General features: G+C 42.3%; 1 protein-coding gene across 5 annotated transcripts in view; it reads right to left on the reverse strand.

The window, feature by feature from the left end:
- The window catches only part of C16H2orf88 (chromosome 16 C2orf88 homolog), a 137,219-nt gene that overhangs the window by 30,019 nt on the left and 81,603 nt on the right, over window positions 1–25,597 (reverse strand). The window contains exons 1-2 of one of the 5 annotated variants that reach the window (XM_026002658.2): window positions 24,527–25,008; window positions 840–4,671 (exon numbers count right to left, since the gene is read on the reverse strand). In XM_026002658.2, the coding sequence (XP_025858443.1) occupies window positions 4,230–4,517 (288 nt within the window). In that variant the 5' untranslated portion in view covers window positions 4,518–4,671; window positions 24,527–25,008 and the 3' untranslated portion in view covers window positions 840–4,229. Of the gene's footprint in view, window positions 1–839; window positions 4,788–24,519; window positions 25,023–25,597 lie in introns of those variants that run through there. The other 4 variants (XM_026002657.2, XM_026002659.2, XR_011997851.1 and 1 more) reach the window with 4 other exon arrangements.

Genomic DNA, 25,597 nt, shown 5'->3' on the forward strand with positions numbered 1-25,597 from the left:
TTGTAGGATTCGTTAATCTTAAAGAATGAGGAATTAGTTTCCTAGTTCCTGCTTTCTGCAATTTACATTAAACTTGTGTGTGATAAGTAATTTGCCATTACATAGTTTAAATCAGGAGAAAAAAATTGAAAACAAGGACTTTTGTTCAAAATAGAAATACCTTCAATAATTGGTACTGTTGACAACATAAGTTTTTCTTAAGGTACACAAGAAACTTTAGGTTTAGGTTTAGTTGTTCCAGAGTTGGGACATTAAAGTCTAGGTAAGAATAGTCTTAATGGTTGGCTTATAATTTGTTTTATGACTTATTCCAGTTTTCCCTTCATTCCCAACCACTCAGGAACTGGGAATTTTGAACTTTTAAGAACAGAAAGTGGCAGGACTGAAAAAGACATCAAAAATTATATTCTGAACCCTTCTTATAGATGAGCAAATTGCAATCTAGGAGTTGCTTTGAACTTTCTAAATATTTAATAAGAAGCATTTTTCCCCAAAAAAGCCAAGAACAAATTTAGAACAAAGATGGCATGATAATGGACATGTTTACGTTCAGATTCTTAAAGCTCTTAAATTGGACCTGAATGATCCAAGAAATTGTATCAGTGGATTTTTATTAACTTTGTATTCATTAGAAATGCAGAAAATGTTCTTTATGTCAAAAAATTTGATAGTACTCAGTATCAAAAGGCATTTACCTCACTGAGGGGGGTACTCGACGGGATGAGCACTGGGTGATATGCTATATGTTGGCAAATTGAACTCCAATAAAAAAATTTTTTAAATAAAAAATAAAATAAAAAGAAAGGCGTTAACATGCTTTAGTAAGAACTCACAGCTAGTTAATTGCAAGTAGACTTTTATTGAATGATTAGAAAAAAAAATGTTTTCACAAAAATATTTGAAGAAAAATATACCATTTTATAGCTAAGTCTTACAGGGAAGAGAATTAGCTAACAAAACTTGAGTTCTGCAAATTAAGATAGGGAGTACATCTGAGCCTGTGGCCACTGCTCCAGGGAAGACACGTCCTATTTGGTCACACAAATACAGGATAAATCACACATTATGATTACGCAACCAATATACTTGTTGGAACTTTGTTTTTAAATTACTGTTCCTTGACATTATCACGTGTCTCTTTTTTCTAAAACTATATAATCCAAAAGTATAGCTCCCTCTTCTCATAAAATGCCAATGACATTAAATAGGATATAGGAGTGTCACGCTACCTCCTTCATTCATTGTGTCTGTTTTTAATACTAATAAGGCAATCTGACACAAATTATTCCTTTGGAACCAAGATAATTATCTCCTTCAAAATTGTACTCTGAGTGCTAACGACCATAGGTAGTTTGCAAAGAACAGGTAAGGCAACTGAAAATTGGGAAATCTGGGACCAGAAGCTTGTAATTGGAAGGTAATAGCCCACAAGAGACCTTTACCTGCGTAAGGGAGCAGTGAAGCACTTTTGTGGGCTTAAGTGAGGAATTGGCGCATCTCCTCTCATTATCTGCTGTGTCTACAGTTGCCATCTGCAAGTTCTTCATCTCACTGGTGGCAGCTCATTGGGCCCTATCCTCGATGTTCTCAAGGGAAAAGATCAGTGGTTGGGCAGGAGTCACCGTGGTAAAGAAGGGAACTTGCTACTCTGTCCCTTTCCTCAGTCGAGAGCATCGGAGACTTGTCTTTGCAGTGTCTCCTGATGGAGCCCGACCTGAGTGCGAGCTCGTGGGCCTCTTTTCCCTGGTTTCTTTTCCCTTACAGTTTGGCCACTACTCTTATTTTCATCAGTCTATGTGATCTAAGTTGGGACAAATGTTTCCCTTTCCAGTAGCTAATTACTCTTTTGGTCTTCTGCTTTATTATGTTCCTTCCTTCTCAGTTCGATCTTCCATTCTTTTACTGTTCGAAAGTTCAAAATGAAGTAAATCCAATACTTAGATGGGAAGGCATGATGGAAACTCTCCTATCAGAGATGTTCTCATCTGTCGTGTCATCAAGGTCAAACTAGATCTTGATAATTATCACATGCAGCACAAATCTGTTTACCTAGTTCTTTTTCCTGCCTGCCTCCAACTTGGTTTATCTACTACCTCCCGATTATGCAAGCCTTGTGGTTCCTCACCCATGTTTGACATAGAACAGTGTGTATTTCCGAGATAAGTCTATGCTCTGTTAAAATGACTCAGAAGCAAGGGGTTGATGCTTGGTGACAAAACCATACTGCCACGGTGTCAAGGTGGAAACAGAGATTAGAATTCTAGCTGGACATGGATTTGGCATCCCTGTTACACCCTCAGGAATTAGAGGCCCAGGGACAGGAGGAACCTGAGGTTAAAATATTGAGCTGTAACAAAACTCAACAGTCTACGTGCCTGTGTATGTAGTTACCGTGGCTATTGCTTCGTGTTCTCGCCATGACATTATGTTATATATTTGATTATATCTCTTAAGTAGTAAATGACTTTGCAGCAAAAGTGGCCTGATGGGAGATATAAAATGAATGAGAAATGGCAACATGTAGGCTTTTGTCTGAGTCATTAGTATACTCAAAAACCTAAATTTTTTCTTCATGAGCTGGAAATACGGTTTACGACTTTCAGAAAACGTTTTGTTTCCATAGCCTTAGGACTTCAGATCTTTATATAATAAACAGGGGGTGGTGGTGGTGGTGGTTTTTCTACTTTGTAAGTTTCTAGATTGCAAGGACAACAGGATAGTCCAGATCTTGGGACTAAGTGAAATGAAAGTTGAATGACCAGGTGTCCAAAGGCAACTGAAAGATGGCACATGAGTCATTTCAAAGAACTTTCTTTGTCCATGCAATTGTGGGTTTCAAAGTATAAGTATTAAAATTAGAGGTAGCATTTCTGCCTGCTTACAAGGCCAAATACGCATGTATCTCATTAAAGAGGTCACAAGTCACCTTCTGCCTTCCTTTAGCTATCAGTGACAAGGGTCTCTTGAATCTTAATAAAAGAATCTAATGCACACGTACTTAAATAATTCCCTTTCGAACTAAACTCAATGTGAAGCAAATCTTGATGAAAAGACCATTCTAGAGACCAAGTCCCCATTTTTTCTAAAGGTTATGTTTTCTATCTTCTTCCTCTCTCAAATTTTGTTACCATTGATTTTAAACAGTACTTAATTCTTAAAAAGAAAAAAAAAGCTTCTCTAAAAAGGTAGGCAACTTTAAGAAAATAGTATATGGCTGTAAATGCCTTACGGGCATTGATACCATAGAAAAACTACATGAGTACTGTCTTTGGAGGAGTGTCTAATTGTCTGTTATATATAATACAACCATATATCCTCGTGCATAGACTGGTCCCACAGTAATCTGGTGAGGGCCCATTATATCAACCCTCTGCACCTCCGAGGCTGTAAAACTTCATACACATGCAGCACTGAGAACAGGCTCTGCTCTCTACCTCGACTAGGGCTTCTGTTATTTTAAAATTTACTGGATTGCTATTTGTAAAAATCCTTGCTTTTTGTTATATCACTGGGCTGCTTAATTCAATACCATAAACATTAATGTCAGGACTTCTGTAAATAGTATCTTGTCCAGATGGGTTATGTATGAAGTCTCAAGTCATCCAGTAACAGCTGGAACCCTAAGGTTCAAGGTGGTAGTAATGCTTTTCATCTGCAAAAATATCTTAAGGATAGGTTTCAAGGTAAACTCCTTCTACAGGGGTTGCTTTCTACTGCTTCATCATTTGTGTTAAGTTGGGATCCTTGACACAAATGGTTTGGATAAATGACCCACTACTAATTACTGTAGCTTAAGTGCTATTTCCTTGCCAAGGCATCTCAAGAAAAATCCTTCCTATATCTTATTTTTGTGTGTGTGTAAATTAACAAACAGTTATTTTAAAAGGAGTGTCTTTAAAATGACCATTTGATTTCTTTGGTGATGCTACTACTGCCTCAGCAAGAAAGTGATATGCTATAGAGCGGATTACTGTGGCGTAGGACCTATGGTTAGCCCTTTAAATGACTAAAATCCAAGACCAAGCAGATAGAAATTGCTATTAACCTAAGAGTGCTTAATATATTTCATTTTAGTTATTCCCATATTCTTGATATTATCATAGACATTTTTTTTACATCCCAATGGAGTTATTTGTATTTATTCGTACCAGTTTTTGCTATTTCATGTATTTAAACTAGCACCAGCTTTATCCACAATTCAAGAAAGTTCTCCTTCTCCTCCTACAACATCAGGGCCCTTCACTCTCAATGTATGGGATGTCATAGTACTTGATGTTCTCGCCTGCCCACTGCTTCAAGGCGTCACTCAAGATCTCCTGGGATAGGCGGTGTGCAAATTCGAAAACCACAATTTTAGGCGCTGGTGGTTCCTTCGCTTCCTTTCTGACGGTAACTGGGGAAGGCATCCTGGGTAGGAATCTCTCTTCAGACATGAAGCTTTCTTCACTTGCATGTCGCTTCTCGCTCTCAAATGTGGTGGGAAATGGGAAAGTTTGCTTTGATTTCATGCAGCCCATGTTATGAAGAGTTTTGCGGGAAGTGAAGCAGAAGCAAAGACTACTTCATCTTTGGCAAAGACTGAGCTCGTCCTTGTGACACTAACTAGTGCTCCTCCTCCACAGGCGCTTCAGAAAACGTCTCTTTCTACCAGTCTTCACCTGTAGTGGTTTTCTGTGAAAAGAAAAGTTTCATTTTGAAGTCACCAAATGCAGACTACTACTGTATGATACGGTCCTCTTTGCCACTTGGGTCACTTGGAGGCATTGTGAAGTAACAACAGCGTTGTCCTATCGGTAGGAAGAAAAGATGACCACTCAGTGACACTGGCCATTTACAAAACAGGAAAATCTTTTTCTCAAGATCTTGAACATCTTCTAAAACTAAAAACCCAGTTAAACTTTTGGTAGCCTAGATTGATTTATGTTACACCAGAGTTCAGCAAACTTTGGGTCAAATTCTAGCTGCCTGTTTTTGTAAATTAAGTGTATTAGAACACGGCCGTGGTATTTGTTTATGTGTCGTCTATGGCTCCTTTCCTGCTGCAGCGGCAGAGATGAATGCTTGGACAGAGACCATGTGGCCTGAAATACCTAAAATAATTACTGTCTGGCCCTTTATAGAAAATGTTTGCCAACCTCTGATTTGTTCTGTTGAGGGAAACAAGCTTATAAAACATTTGTTCCTGCCTCAACCTCAGGAGCCTCAGTACGTCTTGGACTGTTACTGAACTCAAGCCTTGTCACCTGGTTAGACGTCTGCAATTCAGACAGAGTGACAGCCTTTAGGCAGCACAAGTTAGATGTGGCAAAGCCACCTCTTTTTGCTTCTGAATTAGATGCTCTCTATCAAACTATATGAAAAGCTCAGATTAAAATCAGATTAAAGATTTCCTCTCTTAAATGTTTCACTCGTTTTATGTCTGATCAGTAAGTAGGTTGCCGTGCTCTCTGTGCCCTCGAAGCTTCGCACCTGGGAGCTGTCACTGAATTAACTTCTCTTAAGGTAGGACTTAAGGATAGCTAAACACAAAGAGACTCCATTGGAAGGAGTCTAGCTATAAAAAGCACACAGACAGTATGTAAACTAGTGGGCAGGGACGCCCGCGGGGCTCAGCGGTTGAGCGTCTGCCTTTGACTCAGGGAGTGACCCCGGGGCCTGGGATCAAGTCCCACATCGTCAGGCTCCTGCAGGGAGCCTGCTTCTCCCTCTGTCTGTGTCTCTGCCTCTCTCTCTCTCTCTGTGACTCTCATGAATAAATAAATAAAATCCTTTAAAAAGGGGGGGGACAGTGGCTGTATTCCAATAAAACTTCATAAATACAGGCTAGCCCCCCCATAGGCCATTCTGGACTAAGTTCCAACAAAGAGTAAAACAAGACCATTTAAGGGAATATGTGACATAATCCAGACTCCTTCAAGGGTATTATCCACAATATCCTTCCTAGATGAATGGGGCAAAGCAGGAAAATGTGTCCCGTGTCCAACTTACTAGAAACAGACCCCCAAATGGCCCAGCATTTGATAGTTAACACAATTTAATAGAACTGTAAAACTGCTATTTAAATATGTTCAAGAACAGGGATCCCTGGGTGGCGCAGTGGTTTGGCGCCTGCCTTTGGCCCAGGGCGCGATCCTGGAGACCCGGGATCGAATCCCACGTCGGGCTCCCGGTGCATGGAGCCTGCTTCTCCCTCTGCCTGTGTCTCTGCCTCTCTCTCTCTCTCTCTCTCTCTCTGTGACTATCATAAATAAATAAAAATTTTAAAAAAAATTAAAAATAAATAAATAAATATGTTCAAGAACAAAGGCAAAATGATCATAAAGAGTGAATAAGTAGAGAATCTCATCAGAGAAATGGAAATTATAAAGCAGAAAGTACACTCAAGAACTAAAAGGAAAATATGAGCTAATGGATACTTAATAATGAACTTGAACATATGAGTATAGATATATCAAATCTGAAAAACAGGACAATGATTTTTATATTCTGAACATTCTGAGAAACCACTAAAAAGATAAAGTATATCTTGGGGATCCCTGGGTGGCGCAGTGGTTTGGCGCCTGCCTTTGGCCCAGGGCACAATCCTGGTGGGGCTCCCGGTGCATGGAGCCTGCTTCTCCCTCTGCCTAGGTCTCTGCCTCTCTCTCTCTCTGTGTGACTATCATAAATAATTTTTTTTAAAAGTATATCTTAATGAGGAATTAGACATGTTTAACCCAGAAAGCAGCAGGAAAGGAATAATATAGGAAGAAAAAGGAAAATGCGACAATTAGAGAATAGCAAAGTGGCTCACTTAAATACATTTCAAAAATTTGGAAGGAAATGGACTAAAAATTTCAGCTAAAAGGCAGACTAGTTAAAAAGATCCAACCCACACAAACCTAGTCAACAGATCTTTGCCAGAGGAGCGAAGGTGACACAAATAGCAAAGATAGTCTTTTCAACAGGTGCTGGAACAATGTTATATATATACACACAGATCTTACACCTTTCACAAAAATTAACTCAAAATGGATCACAGATCTAAGTGTAAAACATGAAACTATAAGACTCCTAAGAAGATAACATCTAGGAGTTAAATCTAGATAATGTAGATGAACTTGGGTGTGGCAATCACTTTTCAGATAGAATACCAAAGGCCTGAGCCATGAAAGAAATAATTGAGATTTTGGACTTCATCAAGTTAAAAACTTGTGCTTTGTGTAAGACACTGTTAAGAAAATGAGAAGCTAGGAGACTAAGAAAAATATTCAAAAGCATATCTGACAAAGGCTATGTATAATGTACAAAACTCAAACAACCTGATTTATTTTTCTTTTTTATAAATTTATTTTTTATTAGTGTTCAATTTGCCAACATATAGAATAACACCCAGTGCTCATCCCATCAAGTGCCCCCCTCAGTGCCAGTCACCCAGTCACCCCCACCCTTTCTACCACCCCTAGTTCGTTTCCCAGAGTTAGGAGTCTCTCATGTTCTGTCTCCCTTTCTGATATTTCCCACTCACTTTTTCTCCTTTCCCCTTATTCCCTTTCACTATTTTTTATATTCCCCAAATGAATGAGACCATATAATGTTTGTCCTTAAAAATGGGCAACAGATCTGAACAGACATCTCACCAAAGAAACATACGGATGGCAAATAAGCATATGAAAAGATGTTCAAAATTCTACCTTAAGGAACTGCAAATGAAAACAACATTGAGATATCATTATAACTTATCAAAGTGGTGAAAATTCAAACACTGATGACATCAAATGCTGGCACGGATGGGGAACAGCAGGAACTCATTCACTGCTGTTGAGAATGCAAAATAGTACAAGCACTTTGGAAGGCAATTTGGCAGTTTCTTATAAAACTAGACCTAATTTTGCCATCTGAACCAGTAGTCATACTCCTTGGTATTTACCTTGATGCATTGAAAAATTGTGTCCACACAAAAACTAACACATGGATGCTTATAGTAGTTTTGTTCATAACTGCCAAAAGTTGGAAGCAACCAAAATGTCCTTCAGGTGAGTAGATAAACAGTGGTATATCCAGATAATGAAATTTTATTAAGTGCTAAAAAGAAATGAGTTATCAAGTCATAGAAAGAAAAGGAGGAACCTTAAATAATGCTTATTACTAAGTTCAAGAAGCCAATCTTTCCAACTCTCTGATATTCTGAAAAGAGTAAAATCATGGAGATTGTAAAGTCCAGTGGTTGTTGCCAGGAGTTAGGAGGGAGGGTTGAACAGGTGGACCATAGAGCATTTGTAAGCCAGTGAACTGCTCTATAGATGATACTACAGTAGTAGATACATACCGTTATAGATTTGTCAAAATCCATAGAATGTACAGCAAAGAGTGAGCCCTAATGTAAACCATGGACTTTGAGTAACGATTGTATGTTAATGTAATAAATGTACCACTCTGGGACGTCGATAGAGGGTAAGGCTGTATGTTTGGGGACTGGGGGACAGGAGCTATCTGTACTGCTTGCTCCAATTTGCTGTGACCCTAAAGCTTCTCTAAAAAAAGTCTCTTTAAAAAATCCAACTATATGCTAACTATAAGAGACCTGCTTTAAAGGTTGCCAGCAAGAGGTTAAAAAGGATACACTATGCAAATAGGAAGCATAAAAAAGTCGCTGTGATTATATGAATGTCAAAGTAGACTTCAAGACCAGGGGGATTGCCAGATATAAAGAGGGATATTTTATGTGTTAATGAGAAAGATGTGATAATCATAAATGCATATGTAACTATTAACAGTTTCAAAATACATGAAGGAAAAACTGACAGAGCTAAAGGGAGAAATTAACATTGCTCTCTCAGTAACTGAGAATACCCAAAGGAACAAAATGCGGAATTCAAGTTTTGAACAACCCTAGGATTCAACTTGAGTTCGCTGACATTTATAAAAGGCTATATACCCAACAACTGTGGGATACATATTCCCATCAAGTGCATATAGAACATTTACTAAGATGAACTACATGGTAGTCTCTAAAGATTTCAAAAGCTTGAAACCTTAGAGTATATTTTCCAAACACCACAGAGTTAAATTAGAAATAATTGGTAATAAAATACCCAGAAAAGCTCCAAACACTTAGAAACTATAACATTTCTGAATAACCCACAGGGCAAAGAAGAAATCAAAAGGAAAGATTTATTTATTTTTAGAGAAGGAGAGAGAGAATGCTGGGGGGGCGGGCAGCAGAGGGAGAGAAGAAAGTCTCAAGCAGACCCCACGGTGAGCGTAAAGCCTAGCATAGGGCTTGATCTCGTGACCCTGAGATCATGACCTGAGCTAACACCAACAGTCAGATGCTTTACTGACTGCACCACCCAGGCTCCCTGCCAGTGATCTTTGTGATATCAGCTGCAGAAACATATTTTTGTTGGTATGTCTCCTAAGGCAAGGGAAACAAAAGCAAAACCAAAATACTGCGACTACATCAAAATAAAAAGCTTTTACACAGCAAAGGAAATCATCAACAAAATGAAAAGGCAACCTCCTCAATAGGAGAAGATATTTGCAAATGATATATCTGGAAAGGGGTTAACACCCACAAAATATAAAGAACTTCTACAACCCAACACAAAAAAAACAATGTGATTAAAAAGGGAGCAGAAGACCTGAATAGATATTTTTCCAAAGAGGACACACACACAAGGCCAAGGGACACGTGGAAAGGTGCTCAACATCACTAATCCTCAGGGAATTCAAATCACAACTACAAGGAGATACTGCCATGTATGACTAGAGAATGACTAGAATCCAGAAAGAAAGAAGAGCTGGTGAGGATGTGAAGAAAAAGGAACCCTGTGCACTGCTGGTGGGAATGTAAACTGGTGCAGCCACTGCGGAAAACAGCATGGCTGTTCTTAAAAAAAAAAAAATTAGAAATGCCACATGATCCAGTAATTCCACTGCTGGATATTTACCCAGAGAATACAAAAACACTAATTTGAAAAGCTCCCTGCACCCCTATGTTATTGTAGCATTGTTTGCAATAGCCAAATATGGAAGAGATCCAAGTCCATCAGCAGGTAAATGGATAAAGAAGCTGTGACTTACGTGTATACGTGCATACATGCATACACAACGGAATATTATTCAGCCATAAAGAGAAACGAGACCTCGGCATCTGCAATGATGTGCATGGACGTAGGAGGTATTATAATGTTAAGTCAGAGAAAGACAAGTACCATATGAGGTCACTTATATGTGGGACCTAGAAACAAATGAAGAAACAAAAAACAGACTCTCAAATATGGAGAACAAGTTGGTGGTTGCCAGAGGAGAGATGAGGGGGGGGGAATGGGTGAAATGATAAAGGCCATTAGGAGGTACAAGCCTAAAAATAAAATAAAATTAAATTAAATTAAATTAAATAAATAAGTAAATAAATAAATAAATAAATAAATAAATAAATAAATAAATAAAAAGAAGGTACAAACCTCCAGTGAGAGATGTCATGGAGATGAAAGGCACAGCATAAGGAATACAGTCCCTAATGTATGACACTGTGTAGTGACTGTCACTACTCTTACAATGGTGAGCACTGAGCAATGTGCAGCGTGGCGGCATGCGTGTGTCATACACCTGAAACTAATACAACATTGACCATACTTCAATAAAAATATTAAAAATCCCTCCTTTCAAATTTCTGAATCTTCAGATGCATCAAGAGCTGTCAGCGAGGGATGCCTGGGTGGCGCATCCGACTTGGTGTTTGGCTCAGGCAATGCTCTCAGGGCTGTGAGACTGAGCCCCGTGTTCCCCTCAGTGTGGGGCCTGCTTGAGACTCTACCTCCACCCCCCGCTCCTCCTCCATCTCAGGGCTCTGAAGGAATGAGTGCATGGACGAAGTCTTTAAAAGAAAGAGCTGTGAGAATATTCTTTAACCATCCAGCCAGTTTGTAGAGCCTCTACGATGTGTTCAGAGCCAGCGTCTGTAGGTGCTCTCAAGCTTATTGAACAAAACAGAGAGAATCAGAACAAGATGACAATTTATCCCAGGCTGTCAGTAGTGGAGATATCCAGAGAAGGCCCTTATGTATCTTTGCCTTCACAGGTGGTGTGGCCGTTTTTTGTTCATGCCCGAGGCAGCTGAATAAGACATAAGGGGGCCTCTCCTCCTGCCACACCCTCTTCTTCACTCCCCAGACCCCAACACACACAGGCCCACGTAGACAAAGGAAAGTTCCTTGTACTTGCTTCCCTGTCAGCCATGCCCCGGCCAGGTGGGCAACTGCACTCGTGACGCATGAGTCAGGTGCAGTAAGTCCTGAAGCTCGTTGCTCAAGCAGCTGTCCTTGAATGGAGGCGGGTGCGCCTGAAGAGCAAGGCAACAAGGTCAGACCATTGTCCTTGTTTTGTCACAGCTGGACTATCCTGCAGACCCCGTAGCTGAAACTAGGAATCTGAGCTTGAATTAGAACATGAAACCAAAACGAATGAAAAATGGCTGTTCAGCCCTAAACTTAGTGCCGTCTGAACATCACGATGCTCTATGAAGTGCAATAAAGCACAGCACAGTGGACTCCTACAGACAGTGACGGAGTAGACTGTAGGTTACAAATCATAACCAAGTATCTGGAACTTTTCGCAGTGAATTGTCCATCTATCTCTCTCTCTTTTTTTTAAAGATTTTATTTATTCATGAGAAACACAGAGAGAGGCAGAGACACAGGCAGAGAAGCAGACTCCCTGCAGGGGGCCCGATGCGGGAATTGATCCCGGGACCTGGGATCACGCCCTGGACCAAAGGCATGCGCTCAACCGCTGAGCCACCCAGGTGCCCATCTCAATCTCTCTCTCTCTCTCTCTCTCTCTTTTTAAAGATTTATTTTAGAGCATGGAGGAGGGCAACTGAGAGGGAGAGAGGGAGAGAGGCAGGAAGAGAAGCAAGCTCCCTGCTGAGCAGGGCCCCGATGCAGGGCCTAATCCCATGACGGTGAGATCACCACCTGGGCCAGAAATCAAGATCTGGGCCCTCAAGTGACTGAGCCCCCCCGGGCACCTCCATCTATCTGTTTCCATTGAGCATATCTCATTTCCACTTTCCCCTTTACTCTTTCCCTGGTGTCTTATGGTTATTTTATGCAACAGAAAGGAATTACTTTTCCACCTTTTATAAAGTACATCGATGTAAAGCTGTATGTAAGCAGGTTAAACATGCTGCCTGGGGACACAAGTGTCCTTAATAGCGATGAGGAGAGACCAACTGCACTCAGGTTCTAGAACTCAAACCTTTTGAATCTGGCCTCAGGGATCTCACAGCTCTGTCACACTGCCTCCCTTTCAGATTTCACGATCTGTGCCGAATCAGATAAACTGTATTTATGGAATAATTTATTTTACAAGCCCATTCTTCAAAAGAATTGTCTTAAGGGGATAGGGTACAATGAACACTCAAACACAGCAGTGTAAACCGGTTGAACAGTTGCATGACAATTCTAGCCCAGACATCCCACTTTCAGAAATCTAAAAGAAATGATCAGAGTTGACAACCAAAATTTATACATAAAATTTTTCATGGTAGTCTTTTTATAATTAGAACAATTGAAAATAACTTACATATACAATGATATGATATTTATTATCACAGGCCTATGTCCTGGAATATTAGGTAACTATTAAATAACTATGGTAGTTAGCCTCTAAAATGGTCCCCACCTCTTAGAATTCCCATCCCTTGTTTAATTCCCTATCTTTGTAGGACTGATGATTCGCTTCTAACAACAGAGTATAGCAAAAGTGATGGGATGTCATTTCCCAGATTAAATTTCAAGGAGACCATGGCTCCTATCTTATACTTCTCTTCCTCTGATGTAAGCCAGCTTCTGTGTTGTGAGAAGCCCTGTGGAGAGGTCCATGAGGCAAGGAGTTGAGGGAAATCTGTGGACAGCAGTGGGTATAGAACCCAATTAAGCCTTCAAGTGAGATCATAGCTCCAGCTGACAACTGTGTGAGGCTCTGACGGAGGGGCACTCAGCTAAGTTGCACCCAAATTCATGATCCACAGAGACTGTGTATGTTTGTTATTTTAAGCCACTTAGTTTTAGGGTATTTCATAATATATTGATGGTAGCTTCTGGGGTGCCCAGGTGGCTCAGTCATCTAAGCATCTGACTCTTGATTTTGGCTTAGGTCATGATCTCAGGGTTTTGAGATTGAGTCCCACATCATTCTCTACACCCAGTGTGGAGCCTGCTTAAGAGTCTCTCTCTCTCTCTCTCTCTCTCGCTCGCCCTTTCCTCTGCCCCACCTGCCTCAAATAAATATATAACTAACTAACTAAATAAATAAATAAATAAATACTTTTAAAGAGAATACTTAGTAACATGAGGAAATATATTTCCATATTTCATGTTAAGTTTTTAAATTACTAGTAAAGTGGTTTATTTATCCGTGGCAAAACAAAAAATTTTGGCTTCTCATAACAAAAACACTGTTTAAAAACATGTACTAAAAAAAAAAAAAACATGTACTGTGGACTCACAGATTTGTTACTTGAAGCAGTAATTTCCTACATTTCCATTCCCTGAAAATATTTTCAAGACTGTTATAAAACCTATCTTGTAATATCATATGATTTTTAAGTATAATTATTAGCTTAAAAAAAGACACCAAACATGGAAAATATTACAACCTGCCTCATAAAATGTGGTAGAAAAGTTTACAAAGATCAGAAGACTATCCAAGTCTTCAGAATCGATCATTTTTAAAAGCAGGAAAATACACATGTACGATTCTAATTTTTAAGATTTATAGGCTTTAAAAATAATATCATTAAATACAAGAAAACAGAGTTGCTCTTTGGATGGTGGGATTACAGGTAATTTAAGTGTTCTTCTTCCCAAACGCTTTCAAATACACATACTATTATTATCAGAAATATGTCTTTTTTAAAAAGTCAAACTTAATATAATACTTTTTAGCTGCTCCAAACCCAGATTTAACACTAACTTGAGATTCACCACTTTGTGAATAGAGCAGCACTGGACCCACCAATCCAAGTACTTAATTAGCAGAAGAAATAGGGCTGTACTACATCTAAGTTTGTTGGTTTGTCTTTAAGAAGCCGTCAGGCTAAGTCAAGTGAGAGAGTTAAACTAATGCCAACTTGGTCAGAACCAGGCACACGTTTGTGAGGAGAAATGGCAGATGCCTTCCATGGCACGGGTTCCTAAAGATCAAGGTTGATAAATCACAATATTAAACAGCTGAACAACTCCTGTATGTCCCATAAATTCAGTGTCGATCATCTGTGATTTAGCTAAGTATTCCCGAGGCTTCCATCCTACACTACCACCATGAGCTTCGGGGCGAGGCTGTCCATGTGCAGTATGAAGTGGGCTTCTTAATCCTGACACTATATGTACAGGAGGACGGGAGAAGTTGTTTGATATTTTAGGGTTTGATAAAATTTTTTTTTTTTGTGAAGCCATTTCTCATTTCTTTGAGTGTAGACTGGTAGGTCATCCAGATCCTGGTCCAGGTTCTTTAAAAAAAAAAAAAAAAAAAAAAAAGGCACCTTGAGGCTTTCAGGGAAGATGACAGGATAGGAGGATCCTAAGCTCACCTCATCCCATGGATACATTTAAATAGCACCCACATCAATAAAAGTAACCCCCAAAATGACCCAAAAAGTAGCAGAACAGACTCTTCACAGCCACACATAGAGAAGAGGCCACATCAAAAATGGTTGAAAGGAGGGAGACAGGGTCAGGAACCAAGCTGACCCACAAGATTGTCCACAGGAGGGAGAGATGCTACAGGTGTGCAGAGGCAAGAGTCTTCAGGCACCCGAAGCAGGGGATCCATACTGGGAAGACGAATCCCCACAACATCGGGCTTTGAAAGCCAGAGGGGTTTAACTTTGCAGGTTCTTACAATCAGTGGGGCTCAACACCTAGAACTTTAAAAATCAGCTGGTCTGGCTCTGGGAAACCCACGAGGAAGGAGGACACAGAGTCCTCATCCCCAAAGAGACAGTACAATAGACAGTCTGGACATACAGCACAGAAGCAGCAGCTTGCCAAGTGCCTCAGGTACATAGGAAGGTTTATTTACACTGATCTCAGAACATGTGCTGGAGGGACAGGAATCTGCAGGAGGCTCCTCTAGGAACAAAAGGGCTGGCAGGCACCATTTTCCTCCCACCCCTCCCAGACACACAGACACCTGCAGGGACCTAATGAACATTCTCTAACCTAGCTTGCTAATAGCATGTCCCAATCCTGCATTCTTCTGCAGTCCCACCCTCTTCAGCCCATCCTCCACAGGAGTTCTGAAAAGGGGCTCTGGTCTCCTCCCACAGCAGGCCAGTGCAAACCTTACTAACACCACCCATCCCATTCCCACATACTTCTATGGACCTGCCCCACCCGACCTGCCCTGGGCAGGAGTCCGTCTAAAGCAGAGCCCCAAGCATTGTGCAAGCAGCCCCAACAGGGGCCAGCTCCACTCCAAAGTGACTTCTGCCCTGGGACGAAAAGAAGTTATCACACACATCGGTCTAACTGGGACACCAGTAGTGGGCTAGGGGCAGATGGCTGGTCTGACTGCAGGCCCCACCTCCCAACAAAAGCCCTGCAGTTTGGTGCTACTGCAGTCCTGGTAAATGCCTGATCTGACCCAATTCAAGCTCAAGGTGACCCCAGACTGGTGCACTAATAACAGAGGGAGCAAGCCCTGCCCACAACAGGGAAAGAGACCCATTGCAGATTACTGCACTGAAGGCAAATGTGGTTCAGCCGCAATAGCAGGGTGCATGCAACACACATAGGAGGCATCCCAGGAGTGCCAGGTTGTGGTGAACAGGGGACACTGCACTGCAGGGCACTCCAGGACCTCTTCTTCATAAGGCCACTACTTTCAAGACCAGGAGACATAGCTGACTTTCCTAACACACAGAAATAGACACAGAGATTTAGAAAAAAAAATGAGAAGACAGAGGAATATATCAAATGAAAGAACAAGATAAACTCACACCAAGATAACTAAATGAAATGGAAATAAGTAATATGTGTGATAGAAAATTTAAAGTAATGGTCATAAAGATACCCATTGGAGTTGAGAAAAGAGAAGATTTCAGTGAGATCTACAACAGAGATAGAAAACATAAAAAAGAATGAATCAGAGTGAAGAACTCATCAACTTAAATTAAAAATACACTAGTAGGAATAAATAGTAGACTGCAGGAAGCAGAAGAATGGATTAGTGACCCGGAGGACAGAGTAATGGAAAGCAATCAGGCTGAAGAGGACAGAGAAAGAAGAAAAGCAAGGATAGATGAAAGGAATTTAGCAACACCATCAAGTGTAACATTGACATTATAGGAATTCCAGGAGAGTGAAGGGGACAGAAAATTTATTTGAAGAAATAATAGCTGGAAACTTCCTGAATCTCGGGAAGGAGACAGAAATCCAGATCCAAGAGGCACAGAGACCCTTCAACAAAATCAACCCAAGGGGGTCCACATCAAGACATGTGGTAATCTAAATGGCAAAAAGTAGTGACAGAGAATTTTAAAAGCAACAAGAGGAAAGAAAACAGTTACATGTAAGGGAAACCCCATAAAGCTATCAGTTGATTTTTCAGCAAAAACTTTGCAGGTCAGAAGAGAATGGATGATATATTCAAAGTGCTGAAAGGAAAAAGTTCTGCAGCCAAGAATATTCAGCAAGGCCATCATTCAGAATAAGAGAATAAGAGAAATAAAGAGTTTCCCAGAGAAACAAAAGTTAAAGGAATTCATGACCACTAAACCAGCCCTACAAGAACTGTTAAAAGAGACTGAGTAGAAAGAAAAGACCATAAGTAGGAATAGGAAAAGTAGGAAGCACAAAAGCAACAAAATTAGGGATATCTATAAATATCAGCCAAGGGAATCACAAAATAAAAAGTTGTAAAGGATGATACCATATACCCAAAATGTGGCGGGTAGGGGAAAGATTAATGAATAGCTTCAAACTTCTTAAGAAACCATCAACAAATGAGAATGAAAATACAACAGTTCAAAATCTTTGAGACACAGCAAAAGCTGTTCTAAGAGGTAAGTTTATAGCAATACAGGCCTACCTCATGAAGCAAGAAAAATCTCAAATGAACTAACTTTGCACCTAAAGGAGCTAGGAAAAGGAGAACAAACAAAACCAGCTGAAAGAAGGAAATCTTAAAGATTAGAGCAGAAATAAGTGAAATAGAAACTAAAAACAAACAAACAAACAATAAAACAAAACAAAACAAAAAACCCCACAACCAATAGAACAGATCAATGAAACCAGGAGCTGTTTCTTTGAAAAGAATCCACAGCTAACAATTCAATGGTGAAAAATGGAGAACTTTTCCCCTAAGGTCAGGAACAAGACAAAGGACGTCCACTCTCACCACTTTTATTCAAATATTGCTGGAATCCTAGCCACAGCAATTAGACAAGAGAAAGGAATAAAAAGCATCCAGATTGGTAAGGAAGAAATAAAACTTTTGCTATTTGCAAATGACATAATAGTATAGATAGAAACCCTAAGGACTCCACCAAAAAGCTATCGGAACTGATAAATGAATTCAGTGGGGTTGCAGGATACAAAATCAACATACAGAAATCTGGGGCATTTCCATATGCTAATAATGAAGCAGCAGCAAGAGAAATTAAGAAAACAATCACATTTACAATCCCATCAAAAATAATAAAATACCTATGAATAAATTGAACAGGTTTGGAAGACATGTACTTTTAAAACTATAAAACACTGATGAAAGAAATTGAAGATGATATAAATAGAAAGACATTCCAGGCTCATGGATTGGAAGAACATATATCGTTAAAACATCTACACTACCCAAAGCGATCTGTAGATTTAATACCCATCAAAATACCAACAGCATTTTTCACAGAACTAGAACAATCCTAAAATTTGTATGGAATCACAAAAGGTTCCAAAAAGCCACAGCAGTCTTGAAAATGGAAAACAAAACTAGAGGTATCACAATCCCAGTTTTCAAGTTATATTACAAAGCTGTAGTATAACTTGTATAACAGTATAACAGCTGTGCTATTTTGACACAAAAACAGATACATAGATCAATACAACAGGATAGAAAACCCAGAAATAAATCCATATATATGGTCAATTAATCTCTGACAAAGGCGGCAAGAATATCCAAAGAGAAAAGGACAGTCTCTTCAACAAAGGATGCTGGGAAAACTGGACAGGTACATACAAAAGAATGAAACTGGAGCACTTTCCTACCCCCCCCCCCCACAAAAATAAACTCAAAATGGATTAAGGACCTGAATGTGAGACCTGAAACTGTAAAATCCTAGGAAAGAGCACAGGAGGTAATTTGTCTGACATTGGCCATAACAACATCTTTCTAGATGATAGGTCTCTTGAGCTAAGGGAAACAAAAGCAAAAATAAACTACTGAGACTACGTCAAAATAAAAAGCTTCTATTTAGCAAAGGAAAAAAATCAACAAAACTAAAAAAGAACCTACTGAATGGGAGTAGATATTTACAAATGACATACTTGATAAGGGGTTATATCAAAAATGCATAAAGAACTTACACAATTCAACACCAAAAAATAAAAATCCCTTTTAAAAAACGGGAAGACATAAAGAGACATTTCTCCAAAGACATACAGATGGCGAACAGACATATGAAAAGATGTTCAATATCAGTCATCATCAGAGAAATGCAAATCAAAACTACCTCACCCCTGTCAGAATGACTAAAATAAAAAACACAAGAAACAAGTGTTAGTGAGGATGTGGAGTAAAAGGAACCCTCGTGCACTGTTGGTAGGAGTGCAAACTGGTACAGCCACTCTGGGAAACAGTATGGAAGTTCCTCAGGAATTTAAATAAAACCAAAAATAAATTAAAATTAAAATTACCATATGATTCAGTAATACCATTACTGGGTATTTACCCACATAATACAAAAACACTAATTTGTAAAGAAAGATACATGCATTCGTATGTTTATTGCTATTTTATAGCTACTTATAATAGCCAAGATATGGAAACAACCTCAGCGCCCATCAATAGATGAGTGGATGAAGCAGATGTGGTGTATGTACGTACAATGGAGTATTACCTCCCTACAAAAAGGAGTGAAATCTTGCCGTTTGCAACATCAATGGATGTACAGAGTATAATGCTAAGTGAGATGAAGCATTTAGAGAAAGACAACACGTGATTTCACACATATGTGCTATTCAAGAAACAAAACAAACATATGCAGAAAACCAGACTCTTAACTATAGAGAATTAATGCTTATCAGAGGTGAGTGAAATAGGTAAGGGTAAACCAGACTCTTAACTATAGAGAATTAATGCTTATCAGAGGTGAGTGAAATAGGTAAGGGTATTAAGGTAAGGGTAAGGTATTACCCTTACTTGTAAGGGTATTACAAGTATCACAATGAGCACTGATTAATGTATAAAATTGTTGGATCACTATACAATACCCCTGAAACTAATAAAACGCTCTTCTCTCTGTGTGTGTCTCTCTGTGTCTCTCATGAATAAATAAATAAAATCTTTAAAAAACACTAAACATTAATTATACTAGAATTTAAAAACCAATTTTGAAGAAAATGACTCCCTGATATCATAAAATACCAAACTCAAAAGAAAGGCTCCGCTAGACAAAATGAGTTTATACTCAAAATCAGTGGGTTGAGTCTGTTTTTCACAGTTTTCTTTCAACTTCACTGGGCCGGTGAAGAGAAATATGTAGATGCTATACATTAGCTATGTTTAGCAAATCTGTATTTAAAGCTCAGAAAAGTCAGGGAAAAAAAAAAACAATGATTTTTTTCATAAAATTTCTTCAAATGGCTTTTAACTGGATAAGAGTAGAGGATTTTAATTAGCAATGTGACCACAGGCATTTTTCTTTGCTTCTCTGTTTTCTAGTCTCTAAACTAGGGTAGTAATTCCTGCCCCAAATTCCTCCTTCGATTGTGGTCAGGAAAAACAGAAAGCATTAGAGAAATGCAGTAGCTATTCTGGTACTATATTAATATAAGATCATTACCGAATTGATAATAAGGTAAGAGGAAGTAAGAAAAATTGAAAAGGAAGGAGAAACCGGCATTTGAGCTGATTGTTTTGGAAAACGCATACTTCTAGGTTCTGAACAGTTCTCCTAATCCCATTCACAAAAGTCCAACCTACAAGAAACATATGAGATTACCCAATCTCAAAAGTAAAAGCCATATACTCCAAAATAATCCTAAAAATGTCAATCCTTGTAATTCTATTACAATGTGAATGCACTGCTTCCACTGGGATGGATGGTATATTTGTCTGTCCCTCATATGCCTATGAATTCACGGAGGGCACAGACTTTGCCTTTCTCAAGCCTGAACTTTAATAAGTAGTTTCTAGTCAAGGTTGGCCCAAAAAACCTAAATCTTAGTCACTTTAATGGATCAAATTATCTTAAGTGACATTTTTTCTGAGTCATTAAATTTTATTTACCTCAAATGCCATTGAGGAATTTGAAGATCAGAGTTTGCCATCCCAAAATGTGGCATAAGGATTGTTTTGAGCCAAAGGCAATTAGTTTTTGCACCCCCTTGTTGTAAAAAAGTGGGGCATAAATTCCCCTTTGTAAAGGTGTCTCCATCTCCTATACAAAGAGGAGAGCTACTCCAGAGATAATTAGAGTGTTTATCTGCTTAACAATCCTTATTTATCATACATTTCCTAGTCACTTTCCCATTACTTACGTCTATCCCCAAGAGCCCCAAGCCCCAAGGTCTAGCCTCTTTCCCACAACTTATCACCCTTTCTTAAGATGATACATAAGTCTCCAACTCTGTTTCCCTGAAGCACATTTCTTTGTGACTCCCTTGGGCACATGGGTAATTAAATGTTTTTGTTCTCTCCTGTGAATCTATTAACCGTTTGATTTGCAGACCCAGCGAATGAACCTAAAAGGGTAGAGGAAGAGTTTTTCTCCTTCCCTTCAAATTCAAGATCAGTCTATGTTATATAGTGAAACCAAGTATTTTAGACCAAGTAGGAGGCATAAATAATAAATTGTGTTAAGTGCTATGCACTGAATTAAATTCCAGATAGCAGTATGCATACTTCTGAATACTATTATTATATATATACTATTATATATATATATATATATATATATATATATATATATATATGAACTATTATTCTTATGTGGAGACATGGGAAAACATAAATCCACTTGGACTCGAGGTCAAAAGATCATGAATTCAGAAAGTTTTGCTATTTAAAGTCCGATCATTCTTTCATGATATATATACCACAGTCGTGAGGAGTCATTGTAGAGTTCCTATTTTCTGTAGCTGATGATACACTATTTCAGGGTGGGAGCTGGGGAGTGTGGCAGGGGCAGAGGTACATCTAATTTATACATTTTTAAAGCCCTCTTTTTACCTACTGGATTCAATTTCTCACTAATCCAAGGATATTTCCTCTCCCATCAAGTTGCTCTCCTTACTGCACATGGCCATACTCATTCTCCTCTTTCCAGCTTTCCTTTTGTGAAAACGCACCGCCTCTCCCTCATCTTCCCCCAGCACTCCCTCTCTCCTCCCTGTTGAACCAAATCCATACTATCTTCATGGCTCGGGAAGCCCATCTCCTGTGCGCAGACTCCTGGAATTCCTCCAAGCCTTAGAATTCTCTTCTTGAGGTGATGTCCACTTGGTCTAATTTCTAAGTGCTGTCTCCCCAAGTGAGATTAATTAAATATTCCTCAAAAGCAGTAGCCATTTCTCCTTTTGTTATTTTGCGCAGAACAGTTCTTACATCAAGGTGCTTAATAAATGCTAAATAAATTGTAGCTATTTATTAAATATCCATGTGCTTCAAAGTGTGTTAGATGTTGGGAATAAAGCTGCGTACTACACAGAGCTCTATTTCTTTTGGGGCACGTGAAAGCAAAGGCCACTCATGGTAGTGCTGGGTTGGAGTTCTGTTTGGCCAGTGCAGTGCTTAAGCTGTTGTGAATTAGAAGCTGTCTAGGCCGGGCCTTCATTCCCCAGGTCACAGGGCTCTGTCACTCCCCGGGTCCAGCGCCTCCCCAGCTTCCTTAGTTTTTGTTACCATAAGTCCCTCGTGAAACACCTGAAGGGGAGTAGAACACACGACACCGAATTAGGCCACTGTGGCTTGTAGATAATTGTGAGCTGAGGGCAATCAAGACGCAGTGGATTCAAGGAAAACTTCGATCTCTCCTTTAACTACTTAAAAGAATTGAGATGGGGCCTGGTTTATTAAAGGGTAATTCAGATAAAAGTTCCCTTCCATATATCTATAACTCTATCTATAGGACAGATCAAACATCTGATTGCCAAATACCTGCTTGTGTATCATCCTGGCAATTACCCACCTCTCCTTTAACCTCAGACCCCATACTATCCCTTAGCTCAGGATGGCACATAGCCTCACCTGCCCCACTTATTACTGGGTGTCCTACTCCTATGGGGCTCCTGTACAGATATTTTTAAAACTTTTTTAAATTTAAATTCAATTTGCTGGGCAGCCCCGGTGGTGCAGTGGTTTAGCGCCGCCTACAGCCGGGGGTGTGATCCTGGAGACCCGGGATGGAGTCCCACGTCCGGCTCCCTGCATGGAGCCTGCTTCTTCCTCTGCCTGTGTCTTTGTCTCTCTCTTTCTCTCTCTGAATGAATGAAAAAATAAATAAATAAATAAAAATAAAAATAAATAAGTTCAATTTGCCAACATACAGTATAACACCCAGTGCTCATCCTCTTGTACAGATACAACTAATTTTGTTTTTCTCCTGTCAATCTGTTTATTTTTATTTTTTATTTGTCAATCTGTCTTATATCAATTTATCAGCCAAAAACCTAGAAGATTAGGGGAAAAAATCACCTCCCTAACACATCCTTCATTTCACTTTTAATTTATAAGCAATAAATTAAGTCTATAAGTAAAGGCTCTTCCTATTTCAGATACTTACAAATTCACTAAGAATTAGTCATTTTTAAACTAACATCATTTACTTTTGTGATAGGTTAGGGATACTCAAGATGTTTATTTTTAGCAAAACATTTGATTAACATTTTTCTCATGATGTCTTACGAAGAAGACTGACCCATAGGCTGGAATAGTTTGATAAATACGGAGGCCAGTGCACTGGTTTGTCTCAGCAGCACATCCCAAAGGCCAGGTACGTCCCCAACCAGGGCTGCGCTGGGTTCCCTGGGTACATTACTTTTAACAAGCACCCTGAAAGGGAGAAGTTCCTACCCTTATTTTATTAATCTGGGAAATAAGTTTCTCAAGCTCACAAAGCTCCTGACCATCACCGCCAAGCTCCAAAACCAGTCTCCAACAGTTCAGGAGCACTTTCCACCGTGCCACTCGCCCAGAGAAGCTCCCATGGCAGAAGGACCCATTTCTTATATCATCAATAACTTGAATGTCTGCTGAACAAACTCACCAAACGCGCAGGGGACATAAAAAGAGAAGGTACAGCTGGTACGATAGAGCCACAATTAAGACGCAACCCTACAGAGCAGCAAGGTGGAAACTGGAGGGGGGCGTAAAGTAACAGAAGAGGAAAACATGTTCACGTTCAAGAAATTTCTGACTGTATCATTAAAGCCTACCTTGGTAGCCATGTGGGGGGGCTGGGGGCGCTGAGGTTTGTAGCCAACCGGGGTGTGTCTCCTAGAAGGCAGTTAGGCCTAGATGATTTTATTTGGGGATGGGAACTGCCTGCACTGCCTGCTCAGATGGGACTGGATCACCGAGTTCTATCTGGGGCTCAGGATAGAAGCCCTAAGTCTCTACCACCTTAGACTCCTTAACTTTCTTAACTCTTCTTGGGTCACTGTCTCTCCTCACACGTAGCAAAGTTTCGGAGCCTCCTGCCGGACAACTCTGCGTGTCATTTCACTAGTTGGAGGCCTCGGGGAGGGGGAGGGAGCCCGAGGAGGAGCGGGTCCGGGGGCGGCCTCCGTGGGGCAGGAGGGCGGGGCCCCTCCAGGTGCTGAGCTCCGTCCCTGCAAGGCCGCGGGGGGCGGGGGATGCTAGGGCGACCGGAGGTCGGCGTGGGGTTGGGAAGCGGCCTCCCGGGCGGTCCTGGCCGCGATGCCTGGCGGCAGGAGGAGCCGAGAAGCCGGGATGCGCGTCTTCCAGGTCCCGGTGCTGCTCCAGGTCGTCCCCACCCGGCGCGGCGGCGGCCTCGGGGGCGCGGAAGGGCCCGGCCCGGGGGACGGCGCGCCCAGCTGCTGCCCGCGGGGTTGCCCCGGGTCCTCCTGCGCCAGCCCGTCCCCGAGGCCGTAGCCACCGCCTCGCCCGGGGACCCCGTGGGCACGCGGCCCTAAGACACGCGGGGACCGCCCCGGGTTCAGTCCTATTGTCCTGCTTCGCTCGTCGGGTCCCTGGGTGCCCCCCGCCCGCGGGCCTCGCGGAGCTCTCCGACCCCGGGGGCCCCCCAGCTCCGGGGGCGCAGCCGAGCCCCGCGCGATGGGTTCGCGGGCGCACCTGTTACCTGAGTCCGCGGGGTCCGGGGGGGCTCAGAGCCGGTGCTTCCCGTGGGGCTCCGGCAGCGGGCGCGGGGGCCTGGCGGGGCGGCTGGGCTCCGGGGGCCAGGGTCCGGGGTCCGGGGTCCGCCGCCCGGGGGGGACGGGGGCCACGGACACGCGCGGCCGCCCACCTGCGGGCGGCGCCTCCAGCAGCCACGGCCCGGCGGCTGCGCGGCCGGGTCGGGAGGCGGGGTGGGGGCGGGAAAGGGGGGGAGCGGGGTGAGGGAGCGGGGCGAGGGGAGGGAGGGAGCGGAGCAGGGGGGAGGGGGCACGGGAGCGGGGTGAGGGGGTGGGGGGTGAGGGAGCGGAGCAGGGCAGCCGGGTGCACCAGAGCAGGGGGAGCCGAGCGGGAGGGGGTGAGAGAGAGGAGCAGGGGTGAGGGGGTGAGGGAGCGGGCCGTGGGGGGCGGGGTGCACCGGGCGGAGCAGCGGGAGCGGGGTGCACCGGAGCGGGGGGGGGGGGGGGGGGAGTGGGAGGCACCGGAGCGGGGGGGGGGGGTGTGCGGGGCTGCGGCGGGCGGGGGTGCAGAGCCGGGGTAGGGGGTGTGCGGGGCTGCGGCGGGCGGGGGTGCAGAGCCGGGCGGGGGGCGATGCGGGGCCGTGCAGGGGTGCGGAGCTGCGGGGCGGCCCCTGGGGCGGCGGCACTTGGAGGTCCGGGTGTCCGCGAGGCCCGGGCCCCGCCCCCGCCGCGCTCCCCGCCCCGCCCCAGGCCGGCCGCCCGGCGCGCTCCGCGCCCCCCCGCCCCGCCGGTCGCCCCACGGTCCTGGGTGCTGCTGCCTCACGGCAGGAAACCCAACCCAGGAGTTTGGGGACGGGAGCCCCCGCGCCAAGCCCCCGCCCTCCTGACCCCGCGGGACCCCCCACACCTTCCTGACCCCGCGAGGCCCCCCCCCCGCCCTCCTGACCCCGCGGGCCCCGCCCCCGCCCTCCTGACCCCGCGGGACCCCCCCCCGCCCTCCTGACCCCGCGGGACCCCCCACACCTTCCTGACCCCGCGAGGCCCCCCCCACGCCCTCCTGACCCCGCGGGCCCCGCCCC

The sequence above is a fragment of the Vulpes vulpes genome, chromosome 16 (assembly GCF_048418805.1).
Source record: "Vulpes vulpes isolate BD-2025 chromosome 16, VulVul3, whole genome shotgun sequence".
Taxonomy (NCBI): Eukaryota; Metazoa; Chordata; class Mammalia; order Carnivora; family Canidae; genus Vulpes; species Vulpes vulpes.